The sequence below is a fragment of the Panthera pardus genome, unplaced genomic scaffold, assembly GCF_024362965.1.
Source record: "Panthera pardus isolate Hobbes unplaced genomic scaffold, ASM2436296v1 HiC_scaffold_17, whole genome shotgun sequence".
Lineage (NCBI taxonomy): Eukaryota > Metazoa > Chordata > Mammalia > Carnivora > Felidae > Panthera > Panthera pardus.
Window position 1 is genome coordinate 146,706,206 of NW_026526732.1, and position 12,401 is coordinate 146,718,606.

Genomic DNA, 12,401 nt, shown 5'->3' on the forward strand with positions numbered 1-12,401 from the left:
AAAATTTTGGAGGAACACTGTTGATGAACAAATGAGGGAATATACACTCATACATTCTTGGTGGGAGCATTCATTAAGTGTACAGCTTTATTGAGGGAAGTTTAGATACATCTATTAAAACCACAAATCCATGCTCTTTGACCTAGCAGTATCCCTTATAGGAATTTATCCTACAGATGCATTTGCATATACATATATATATAATATATATATAATATATATATTATATATATATATATTGCATATATATATATAAACGATATGTGCTTAAGCTTATTTATGGAAGAATTAAAGATTGGAAACAAACTCATAAGTGGACTCGTTACATAAGTAATGATGTATCTGTACATTGGATACAGCTATAAAAAACAATATTCACTGTGTACTGATAGAGGAATGTCTTCATGGGAATAAAGGGAATAAAGCAAAGGACAATGTATAATATATCACTAATTGTGTAAAAGGGGAAGAAGAAAGAATATCATTTGCTTGTATATGCATAAGGAAGTTCTGGAAGGGTATTTAAGAAAGTGATATGAACAATTATGGGTATGTGTGTATAGGAAAGAAGAGATAAGATGGCTAGTTTTCACTGTACAAAACTTTCTGAACCATCTGCATGTACTGCCTTTTCAAAAAATTAAGTACTTGGAATGTTTTTTAAAATCGAGCTTTTTTGAATTCCAGGCACATTTATAGAGGAGCTCTCTTTTTCTTTACCCGTACTTGCTATCCTTGTGGGTAAAAGAGAGATTTCTTCATATTGTTGTTGATGATGCTGATGTTTCTTACTTTTTATGTGGGCACCTTGGGAGAAAAGTGTTGCACAGGTTTGTTAGTCCTGGGTTTTTCCCTGTTGTTCCTCAGCCAGAATCGGTGGCTCTGAAGATTTATATACCAAGAGCCTTCGGTTTGATAACAAGTCCTGAGAAGTAAGCATTTTCCATTTGTTTGACAATCAGGATAATATACTCTGGACAGGACTAAAGTCTTTTGTCTTTTCTTTTTGTTTGTAGGAACCTACAAGCAGCAATTGGCGCCTATTATGACTTTGAGAGCCCAAACATCAGTGTGCCCTCTATGTCGTTTGTTGAAGATGTCACCATAGGAGAAGGGGAGTCGATACCTCCAGATACTCAATTTATAAAAACGTGGCGGATCCAGAATTCTGGTAAATGGATAACAGGCAATTCTTCATTGCCCAGTTTTTTTGTTTTGTTTTGTTTTGTAGTTAAAAGAATTAGGGAAATGTTTTAGCTTCAGGAATGTGCTTTGGTAATTCTGAGCTTTTTCATATACATGATACAGTACTTTTTTATGCTGGTGTGATGACCAAACATCAGTGAAATGTCCCCTGCTTTAGATCAGGAAAAATAATTTAGATCTTTCATCCTTTTTTTTTTTTCCTTTCAATTTAAGTGTTGATGCCTCTAAACAATTCAATATTCATTTGATACCAGGAGCTAGGCCTGTGTGTAGTGGTGGTATTATCTTCACCTGTACAGTTCTACTCCATCATTTTAATTCTGCTCTAATTAATCTTCCAGTTCTTTCCAGCAGACTAGAGGAGGTACATCCTTGAATAGAACAAGGTAGTTAGAAAGAGCTGTGAGCATCTGCTCTTTTGAAAGCTCATTTCTTTATAACCATAAGGATGATTCTTTATGAAATTTCCTTGAGGTATCTCTCTACAACATTAATACCACTTTGAAAATAGGGTAAGAAATGTGGGGATTTGTTCAGAATGGGAAAGATGAAAAGATTGAGAAGTTTTTTTTTAAAGCATTGTTTTGATGTACTGCTGACTTTAAGGAAAATTAAAAATAAGTTAACAATAGTTCTTTGAAAATGGTATCTGGTAACAGTTAATTATCTTTTACTTGTTATTATAATGACTTTTTAAATTTGAATGGGTTTAGTATTGCTAGTTTCGTCCAGTAACAATGCTGCTGACTGGATGAGGATGCTTTAACTTCCTTGTTGCTAAGGACTGAACAGGGAAATTCTGAGAGATGGAAAACTAAGCAAAAGGCATATTTAGCTAAAAATCTGTGGGTGTGGGGGAACCCTATCTAGCAAGGTGTGATGTGAGCTGATTCAACTCTTGGGACTCAAACCTGTAAAAGTGACCTTTTATTGACTGTTTACTTTTCAGTTCTTTAGACTTTAATTTTTTTATGATGGGAAAAAACTGACTACACTAGCCTTTTATATATAATGTACCAAATTGTGATTCTTAGTTTTTCTGGCTTATTTAGAAGTAACTCTCCCTTGGATGGAGGTTCAGTATGCCACTGAGGAAATGCATATAGTCTGGATTGACCCAGTGTTGTAGATGATAGGGGACATTCGTGGCTTTATAAAATTTTTAGTAGCTTCTTCTCCCTTTTGGTTACAATGGTGTGGGGCATCGTTAGTTTGAGAAGCACATGGTAATATGGAAAAATAGCCATGTTTTCTATTTTTTTTGAAATTCTTTTTTTTTTTAAAGGTCGTTTATTTTTGCCTAATTTCTTTCCCTTTTGAGAGGGTCTGATTTCTTTCTCACTTTTCTTAATGTTGTGGGCTTTTAAAAATATAACAGCCTCTTTAGTTCAGCTTCTGTTCATCATATTTCTGCTCTGAATTACTAAAACCTGCTGTGTTGCTGGTCAAAACTCCTTTTGAAACTTATACATGAATAGGTTTTATTTCATGAAAAAATTTAATCTAAGACCTCTTTTATTTGTACTGAAAACACTGAAAACAGTCAGGCTTTCCGTGAGTTCTTCATTGCGTTTTTAAATATTGAAAGTTCTTAGAGTACTGTTGAAATATTTAAAATACTGTTTGGTTGCAGAAACCATTTTGTATTTCAGAAAGGCTCTTGATACATCCACTCACTCACTAGACAGTTCCTTGAGTTAATGGGAGATTGGGAGAGATTGATCTAAAATGGCTAGAATGTCAAATCAGAGCCCCAAAGAGCCTGCCTTTCATCTTGACTTGGAGAGAACCTGTACTGGTGGGCCTGGCTGCATTTTTCTGCCTACTTTTGTGTAGTATCTCCAGTTTAAAGTGGCCTCTGGGTCTGCAGTCTTTCTTCCTGTGAAAGGACATTTTTTGCCTGAACACCTCTTGAAAAGTTGGACAGCAGTTGGCTGGAGATTTTACCCTTCAGGTTACTTTAAACATGTAGATTTTTGTATCCTTCTGGAAATTGTTCAGTTGTAAAATAGTATTGTATCTGTACACTAAATGCTTTCCATTTGATTAAGGAGAAACTGGCGTCCCATAACTAAGGAATCGGTATGTTATTAAAGAGTAAGAGGGAAAACATGCACGTGTACTGGTTCTTTAGCATCATTCTAATCTGGCCTGAGTTCTTTCTGGAAATAGAGTAACGCAGAAGAAGGGCAGGACTTAGCTATTTCTCCTCTGACTCTTTTCCTCTCATTCATAACCTTCTCTAAGAGATAAGTGCTCACTGAAATAGTTTCACAAATAATTTTCATGGTATCTTTCTGCTGTTATGTTTTAGGCATGCCAAGCATTCAAATATACAACAGGTGAGATTGATAGGAACTGCATATAGCTGTCCCAACAGTTTCCCCAAAGAAGATGGACATCACACATTGTTTAAAATTCAACTTTTAATACTGTTTAAATCCTTGGTTTCAGACCGTAGAAAAACAGAAGCGAGACATTTAATGACAGACGCAGAATCCCAGGATCCAAACCTTTGGCACTATATAAGTACTAGAAGCTTGGGAAACTCAATCAGGAAATATTACCATTAAAATGGAAAGTAAAAATTTGAAACTGCCCTCCATGGTGAAAGTAGATAATTTTCCTTACCAACACTTACAGCTTCCCAGTACAACTGGGATGTATACAGCCATGCTTTATTGTCCAACTGTAGTGAATGTTAAGCTGAGCATGTTATGGTAAACTCTGGTGTTCGTGGACTTTGGTGAAGTAGTTGAGATTGTGATGTGAGAAAGTGGCTTCAGAGTCAACTTTATTTTTTGTGAACACAGAACAAGGGTTAAGAAAAGTCCTTGAGAGAGAACAACTGTTTTATCCATTTTTCTTTTGACTCCTTGAAATATTTAATTTCTACCTTTCTCTTCAGTATGACTATAGAGAAGGTAATTCTGCTTCATCCATTCAGCAAATAGTGACAAGATCAATGAAAGTCCCTTTTTGCATGTAGCTTAACTTGAAATGTAATCTCCAAGCTTATGGGGGTTAAAAAGAATAGAGGAGCTTCACTGAGGTTTTTTTACTTCCTCATTGCTCTTTGGATGTTCCTTACTGTCTCCAAACTATTTCTATAATCACTTATACCTAGTAAGCCCAGGCTTTCTGGAACTGATAAGACTTTTATCTCATTTTTGCCATGTTCTCTATCATCTCAAAATTGCCATATTGCAGAATTTTTTTGTTTCGTATTTACTTTTTATTTGTTTGAATAAAATTATACTCCACAATAACTGGAGAATCACAGCCTTGATCCTATACGTGCTTATGGTACTTGGGAAGTTATAAAACACAAATTAGTCTTTCTTTTCTTCTAGATGTATCTATCCCCCATTAAGCCATTTTGTAACTGAGACTTAATTTGAAACCCTGTTGTATTATATTTCTCAAATCCAGATTTTAGGTATGCTGGTAGTCGATACAGGTCACCAGTATTTCTCTTTCCTCTGTATTAAGAACCGGTATCTTTGATCTCTTTAGAGTTTACCTATCCTAACAGGCTGTAAAACTGTATGTTGTGGTTGTGAACTCTCAGAAGGGAAATGATTGGTTCTTCACTTATAGCAGATTAACACTTTGGAGTTGATGGTGGATAACTCATCCAGTTTTTTCTTCTACATGCCTCTAGGTAACACATTACTAGAGTATTTGGTATACTAAAAAAGATGAGGACTGTAACTGTATAGTTTGTTGATCATTTACGGTTTACCAGCGAACTCAGTTCCTCTGGAGTATGGCAGCACTCCCTATTTCGTGTAGCTGACAGATCTGACTGACTGGGTTGTTTGTGGTTGTCTGCTCAGGACAGCCCAGTATGTCCCACATCCAGACAGTCTTGTTTTCCTTATTTTCTTAGACATTCAAAAACAGATACATTCTCGGGTTTTCATACAAATAGATGTTGTCTTGTTTCAGGTGTGTGTGTATATGGGTGTGTGTTTGAAAGAAAAATTGTGAATTTGACCCTAAAACAGTAGTGTAATTTTCCTCTTGATCTTGGTCTTTAGAGAGACTGACATTTTCCAAGGTGCTTCATGCCAGCTGCTTCTATTCTCGACCTAAGACAAATATGCTTTTGCCAAGGCCATAGGCCCCAGAAATGAAAAACAGAATTTGCATGTATTGCCAGGGTATCATCTACAGCCTTTCCACCGGCAGCACCTGCCCTTTGTGGTGTTAACTTGGGAGGGCACTTTGCCGGCAGGTGTGTTTTTTAGGAGTGTGTGACAAAACATAGCGCCCGTTGCTTCATCTGCTACCCCTTAAGACCCAGGAACCACGGAGTGTGCTATTCATTATGGGGCTGAGGTCTCAGCAGTGGAGCTGTAGTTGCTTTTTTCTCTGGTTCCCTTTTCGATCGTGAGTCATCAGGTATATCAAAACCAGTCTGGCACTTTGAGAACTAGGTACTAAGGCATGCTAGAATACTCTTAGAAGAGAAATTTCAAGCGTGCTTTGTCCTGAGAGTCTGGCCATATCTATCTTTTCACAGTGGTATATTTTTATAATGAATGTATATATCCCCCCAAAAGATATATAGAGGTTTCTGTCTACAGCAAAAAAAGGAGTATATTGGAGAAACTTCACAGGAAAGATAACCTCTAGTCACTGTGTGGCCCTATGACTTGTCAGAACAAAGTATATGGATTTCTCATTTTGAACTCGTTTTCATGAAAACAGGTACACAGGAAGAGGTACGCAAATAAGATCTTTGTCACTTCCAAAGGAGGAAAGATATTCCAGCTAATGCCTTTTCTCTGTATTGCCATTCCTATCCTTTATACAAGTATGTCTGGCTGCTGTCATCCCCCCTGAGACCACAGTTCATTGTGTTATTAACGAGGGGAGTTACCTGTTCCTATTTTCCCCACTACTATTAGATTCTGAAAAAGAAACTTTCACTTGACTCCTCTGTCTTGTATTTGCAGAGTCTCTTGAACCTTGGTCTTTTCATAGTTACGGACGCCAGAAGAAAAGTCATACATCAGGGGAAATGTTTTCAAATGAAAATAATACAGAAATTATTCCTCATGTGTTTCATCCTCTTGCCTTGATAGAAAAAGTAGGGACAATCAGATGTATGTATTTTTACTTTGAATGTCAGCTTAAAAAGTTCAAGTGAAAATGGGCATGTGTTACCTCTTAGTAAAGAAAGCAGGCCTCCGAAGATGTGGGCCTGTGCTTCATTTCCATGGCTCTTTGTGGACATCATTCTTAGGTTCTATGGATTCAGTGTGACGTATGGCCTTCCCTGGGGTCCCCTGAAACACATCTTCTTGAGGAACTGCCTTGCTTTGGTCATATGTCCTTTATCTTAGGGATAGACTGTTGGTCAGAGGTTGTTAACTCTGATAATCCTTCTGATCAGTCTTGTGACATTATCTAGCTCAAGGATATGTGGCTAGGTTCACGTATGTGTGAAAGACCGAGAAAGAGGCCTCTTCTACAGTTGTGTAATGAACTGCACCCGGCATAGGACCACTAATTGCCTAACATTTTTTTCTTTTGCTTGAACTCAGGGGCAGAGGCCTGGCCTCCAGGGGTTTGTCTTAAATATGTCGGGGGAGACCAATTTGGACATGTGAACATGGTGATGGTGAGATCGCTAGAGCCCCAAGAGATTGCAGATGTCAGCGTCCAGATGTGCAGCCCCAGCAGAGCAGGAATGTATCAGGGACAGTGGCGGATGTGCACTGCTACAGGACTCTACTATGGAGGTGAGTATGTCCTTGTGCAGCCCAGGGTGAAGGAATTAAGGTAATATCTTCCAGCATTCCCAGTGTTGCTCACAGAGCCTGTCAAATTACATAACAAGGCATGGCCTCTTTTAAACAGTCACCCCATGCAGGTAAATGACTTGAATTTAATGACTAATTGATTCAGTCTAGTGCTCTCCCTGTTACACTAGGAAGTTAAAATTTAGCAAAGTGCATGAGATATATATATATCTTGCATTCTAAACAGTGATTTAGTAGTGCTGCTCTTTTTCTTATATAATCTAGTAGGTGCTGTAAGAATACTGAAGGCAGTCCTTGCTCTCAGAGTCTCTAGATAGAAGTCATGTGAAAAGAGGTAATGCACAAAATGTGCACTCTTCTCCCAACCTGAGGCCCTGTCGACACCTCTCACTCCTTCTCGTTATTGCCATACTTTTTGAGCAGAGTGAGCTACACTGTCTCTTCCCTTTTTCATCTGTTCTTCAGCCTAGTCTGTTCTTTACCCGCTCCAGTGAAATGAAATCAGACTACCCAGTTTACAAATCCAATAGGCACGTAGTCTTCGCACTAACTGACCCTCTGTCGTTGGGCACCGTACTCCAAATGTTTTTTGAATTGTGGACCTTCCTAGACTCACATGATATCAGTCTTGTTTCTCCTCCCCTGAATGATCTTTCTCTGTCTCTGTCTAGTCTCATCTTTGCCCTGAGATTCCTAGATTCTGAGCTGGGTCCTGTTCCTGCTCAGTTACCTCATCCATCCACACGGGTTCAGCTGTCAGCAGTACAGCTTACATGGCGATGTTCAGATTCATATCTGTGGCTGCAGACTCTTTTTGGAGCTCCAAACCTGTGTTTGAACTGCTTATGGACAGAACACTTGGACATCCTGTAGGTTTCCGAATCTTAATATTCCTAGGCAAAACTTACATTCTTCTCCTCAGCACCCCACTGAGGTGATCAGGCAGGATCGTTGGGGTCTTTTGTTCTGTCTTACTGTCCTTCATTACAAATCAGTTCCTATTGGTTCCACTATGTCCTGTGTCCTGGTAATCCAAAGAAAAATAAATGGTAAATAGTTACTGCCCTCAGGGAGTTCCTAAGTGGACTCAAGGCCAGTTGGATCTTTGGAGTGTGTTCAGGGGGTCCTGGAATCAGTGTTCTTCTATGTGTTTTTGCAGCCAGTGGAAACTTTATATATTTTTATAGCCTCAAGAAATTTTAATGTTAGAAAGGGTGTCTCATAGTGCTTATGTGACATCATTCTTTGCCTAGAACCTTCATGCCTACTGTAATGGAGCCAACTCCCTTGGCATGGGGCTTAAAGCTCCTCACGATCTGGCCTCGTTTTCACTTTCATCTTCGGTCTCCTCTTCACTCCCCCACAGCCAGCCCCCAAAGACGCCACATGCTTTCACTTCTCCCTGCTCTTGCTCATGTTCCTATGGCCAGAAATCCCTTTTTTCTTCTTTCCATTAAACTTCTGCTCATCCTTGGGGCCCTGATGAAGTCACCATTGCTTCTTCCCCCTTCCTGCCTTGCTCACTCTCCCCACTGCTCCATGGAAATCCATCCCTCCTTTTTTCATTAATATTATGCACAGGCTTGGTTATACTTATTAACATATTGTATTTTAGGTGTTTCTTTTTTTTTAAGTTTATTTTTTTATTTTGGGAGAGAGAGAGCGAGAGAGCGAGAGAGAGAGAGAGCACAAGCAGGGGAGGGGCAGAGATAGAGGAATAGAGAGAGAATTCCAGGCAGAGAATTCTGACAGTGCAGAGCCTGATGTGGGTCTCGAGCTTATGAACTGCAAGGTCATGACCTGAGCCGAAATCCATTGGTTTAACAGACTGAGCCACCCAGGTGCCCTTAGGTGTTTGTTTACTTACCCTTTTCTCCTACTAGACCGTGAATTATTTGTTGGATAACAAATGAATATGCAATCATATATTAGAATGCAGAAACTATTTGTCCCTTTCCTTCTGGACTCTCTTTTCAGGCCACTTCTAAAAACCTTTGTACCTGCACAGTTGGAAATACAGTTGACCCTTGAACAACGTGGGGGGTTAAGTGTGCTGACACCCCCACACAGTCGAAAATCCACGTGTAATCTTTGGCTTCCCCAAAACTTTACTAATAACTTTGTTGACCAGAAGCCTTACTGATAACATTAAAACATTAAGTCGATTAACACATATTTTGTAGTTATATGTGTTATATACTGTATTCTTACAGTAAAGTAAGCTAGAGAAAAGATGTCATTCAGAAAATTGGGAGAGAAAATACATTTACAGTAATAAAAATAAGTATATATATGTGTGTGTATGTCTATATCTATATCTATATCTATATCTATATCTATATCTATATCTATATCTATATCTATATCTATATCTATATCTATATCTATAAAGAAATCCACATATAAGCGGACCCACACAGTTCAAATTTGTGTTTTTCAAGGGTTGACTGATTTCTCCCACTGCTGAGCTCCCATTGCATTTTTTTTTCCATTGCATTTTCTCTTTACCTCTCGCTCCCTTACCTCTCTTTGGCACTTTACCTCTTTCTACCCAGTTAATTTGATGAATGTCTCATATCACCTTTAAAACTTAAGGTGATATATGTCTTAATTTATCTTTGTAACTTCGAAAAGCTGAGCCCAATGCAGGCGGAGTGGAGTGGAGATTTTTTTTTAAATGAATGTCAGTGTTTTTAAGGGAGGGGTGTGACTGCATACGTGACTTAAAAAAAAAAAATCCCTTTGATCCAAAGATACTGCTTCTTACTGTTCTCTGGTGTTCGAGAATTCTGTGTGTGTGTGTGTGTGTGTGTGTCTGTGTGTGTTTTATTGTTAAGATAAAAATAATTATCTCTATGTGGGACATTAAAATTTATACTTGTAACATTCCTCTCAAATTCTAGAAGTTGGTAGAGTATTAATATACTAGCTTTGGAGACAGTAAAGAATTTAAAGCTTTTCTTGGTCATATAATCTGTGAGTTGTTTCTTAGGACTTTGTGAAATCTAATATCTTCAAGAGATCTTAATAATTTATCTGGTTCCATGATTTTCAAAGCATTTTTTTAAATCAGTAGAATGCTTTCCTTTACAAATAAGCATATATGAATGCCCTCTCAAAAAAAGGGGAAATATAAAAGTGAAACTGGTTTTAAGGCACCTGGGTGGCTCAGTCGGTTAAGTGTCTGACTTTGGCTCAGGTCATGATCTCACAGTTCCTGAGTTCAAGCCCTAATGTTGGGTTTGCTGCTGTCAGCGCGGAGCACACTTCGGTTCCTCTGTCTCCCTCTCTCTCTGCCCCTGCCCCACTCTCATGTGCTCTGTCTCTTTCAAAAATAAATAAACATTAAAAAAAAAAATGAAACTGCTTTTGTTAAATTGGGAGCCTCCTTAACCACTGCTTTGTGGAGTAGTCTGCAAACAATTCATCTTCTCTAGTAAAGAATTTAATTCCATTGTACAAACTACCACATTTCATTGAATCCAGATTACTGTTGATTATAACACATTCTGATAGCAGAGATGGTAAATTACTGGCAGAATGTGAATATAATATACATAAAACCACAACTATGCACATTAAAAAAAAATAAACTGCCTTGTTAACCATGATGGGCTCTTCTCATTTTTTCCGTTCACTCTTAGTTTGTGCACGCTTAGTTTGCAAACTCATAGAGTGTATTATAGTGGTAAGAGTTTGGAAAGTAAGCCTAGGTTGCCTGTGCACAAACTTGGACAAGTTAGGTAACTATTCAATAGCGTTTCATCTTTCTGTTTTAATAACAAAGCTTTTGTTTTTGGTGGGTGATCTCTTCTATAGTCTTTAGATGGTCTTCTCTAGAAAGAATCCATTCTCTTTATTTTTATAATAACATGTTTCAGTTCATTTCTCTTCCTCAAAAAGGCTTTTTGCCATATTTAATAATTTATAAAGTGGACCCCCTTCCCCCATTTTAGATTCGTTGTACTCTCTCAGAGTCAAGAGAGGTGTTCTTGGCATGTTGTGTGGACAGTTCTTCCCTATGTGGGGCATGTTTATATGACCGTTGGCCCTCTCTCACTAAATACCTTAGCTTTGCATATTCATCTTTACCAGCGACCTTCTTCAACCACACATGTTTCTAACTCCCTTGGTTGATTACCACTAAGTATCTGATTCCTGGCAGATTTATTTTCAAGCTCAAACATTTTCTTTTACTTTCTTTTTACAGCCTTTTGCTTCTTAGATAAAAGCAACCTGTTATCTAATACCTGCTATATGTTAGGCATCGTATTGGGCTCTATACATATAAATCACCTTATAAGGGAAGTATGAGCTACATTTTATGATGAGGAAACTGAAGACCAGATATAATTATTAATAATTTGTCTAGGGTTCAGTGAAAGTTATAAATTATAGTTATAAATTAAGAAAAGTAGTTTTACGATCTTTGCTAATGAATTTGGCTCTCACTACTACATAGGGTTTGTGAAGAAACTTTGGCCCAGGGTGTTGATACTTGTCCGGGTTTAGGCAGGATGGGGTTTATAGTCGCCACATCTTCTCCACATTTCCAGAGTGAGTTGGGAATGAAGGCAGGGTTAATATTGGTGGGGAAACTCTTAGGTAGTTGGGTAAATATCAGTTTATCAGTTGCCCAAGAAGTTCCTGCCTGCTAGGAGACGCACAGTTCTTATAGGACACTTGACTCTGGGGAGGCAGTAAGCAACATGAGGGGTTGTCACCATTTTAGTCTTGATACCAACAGTAACATGTTTCTCTCCTCCTAATCAAGTGCCCTCTTCCAAAATTCCACAGGAGAGATTTATCCCTGCACTGTGATGGTTCCTTCTAAATCAGAGGTGTTCTAGTTGTGAAGTAAGCTAAGGTGAAGTACTGGTCTGGTCATCACATGCCGATGAAGATTTCTCCCACTTGAAGTGGCTCCTCTTGTTAAATAGTTCACATGGGTCCCTGGGGACATTGTACGTGTACATTAAATACTTATACATAATTCATTTAGTTTCTCAGAGGTTAGGAATGGAACGTCCCTTATTAAGCTGCTAAATCATAATAGGTCCCATGTAATTAGGAAACGTATTGGGTGCTAAATATAAATATAAATATATAAATATATTATATATACATATAATTTTTTTAATGTTTATTTTTTGAGGGAGAGACAGAAAATGAGCAGTAGAAGGGCAGAGAGAATGGGAGACACAGAATCCAAAGCCAGCTCCAGGTTCTGAGCTGACAGAACAGAGCACAGAGCCTGACACAGGCCTCAAACTGACAGATCGTGAGATCATGACCTGAGCTGAAGTCAGATGCTTAACCGACTGAGCCACCCAGGCCCCCCTTGGGTGCTCTATATAAACCACACTGTTTATTTCCTAAAACCTTGCTAAGTTCTTCTTCCACCTTCCCCTATTATGGAAT

The 12,401-nt window shown here is 38.3% G+C and overlaps 1 protein-coding gene across 2 annotated transcripts in view; it reads left to right on the top strand.

The window, feature by feature from the left end:
* ILRUN (inflammation and lipid regulator with UBA-like and NBR1-like domains) overlaps positions 1-12,401 on the top strand; it is a 94,319-nt gene that overhangs the window by 36,471 nt on the left and 45,447 nt on the right. The window contains exons 2-3 of one of the 2 annotated variants that reach the window (XM_019456819.2): positions 1,017-1,171; positions 6,762-6,959. In XM_019456819.2, the coding sequence (XP_019312364.1) occupies positions 1,017-1,171; positions 6,762-6,959 (353 nt within the window). The remainder of the gene's footprint in view (positions 1-1,016; positions 1,172-6,761; positions 6,960-12,401) is intronic. The other variant, XM_019456821.2, reaches the window with a different exon arrangement.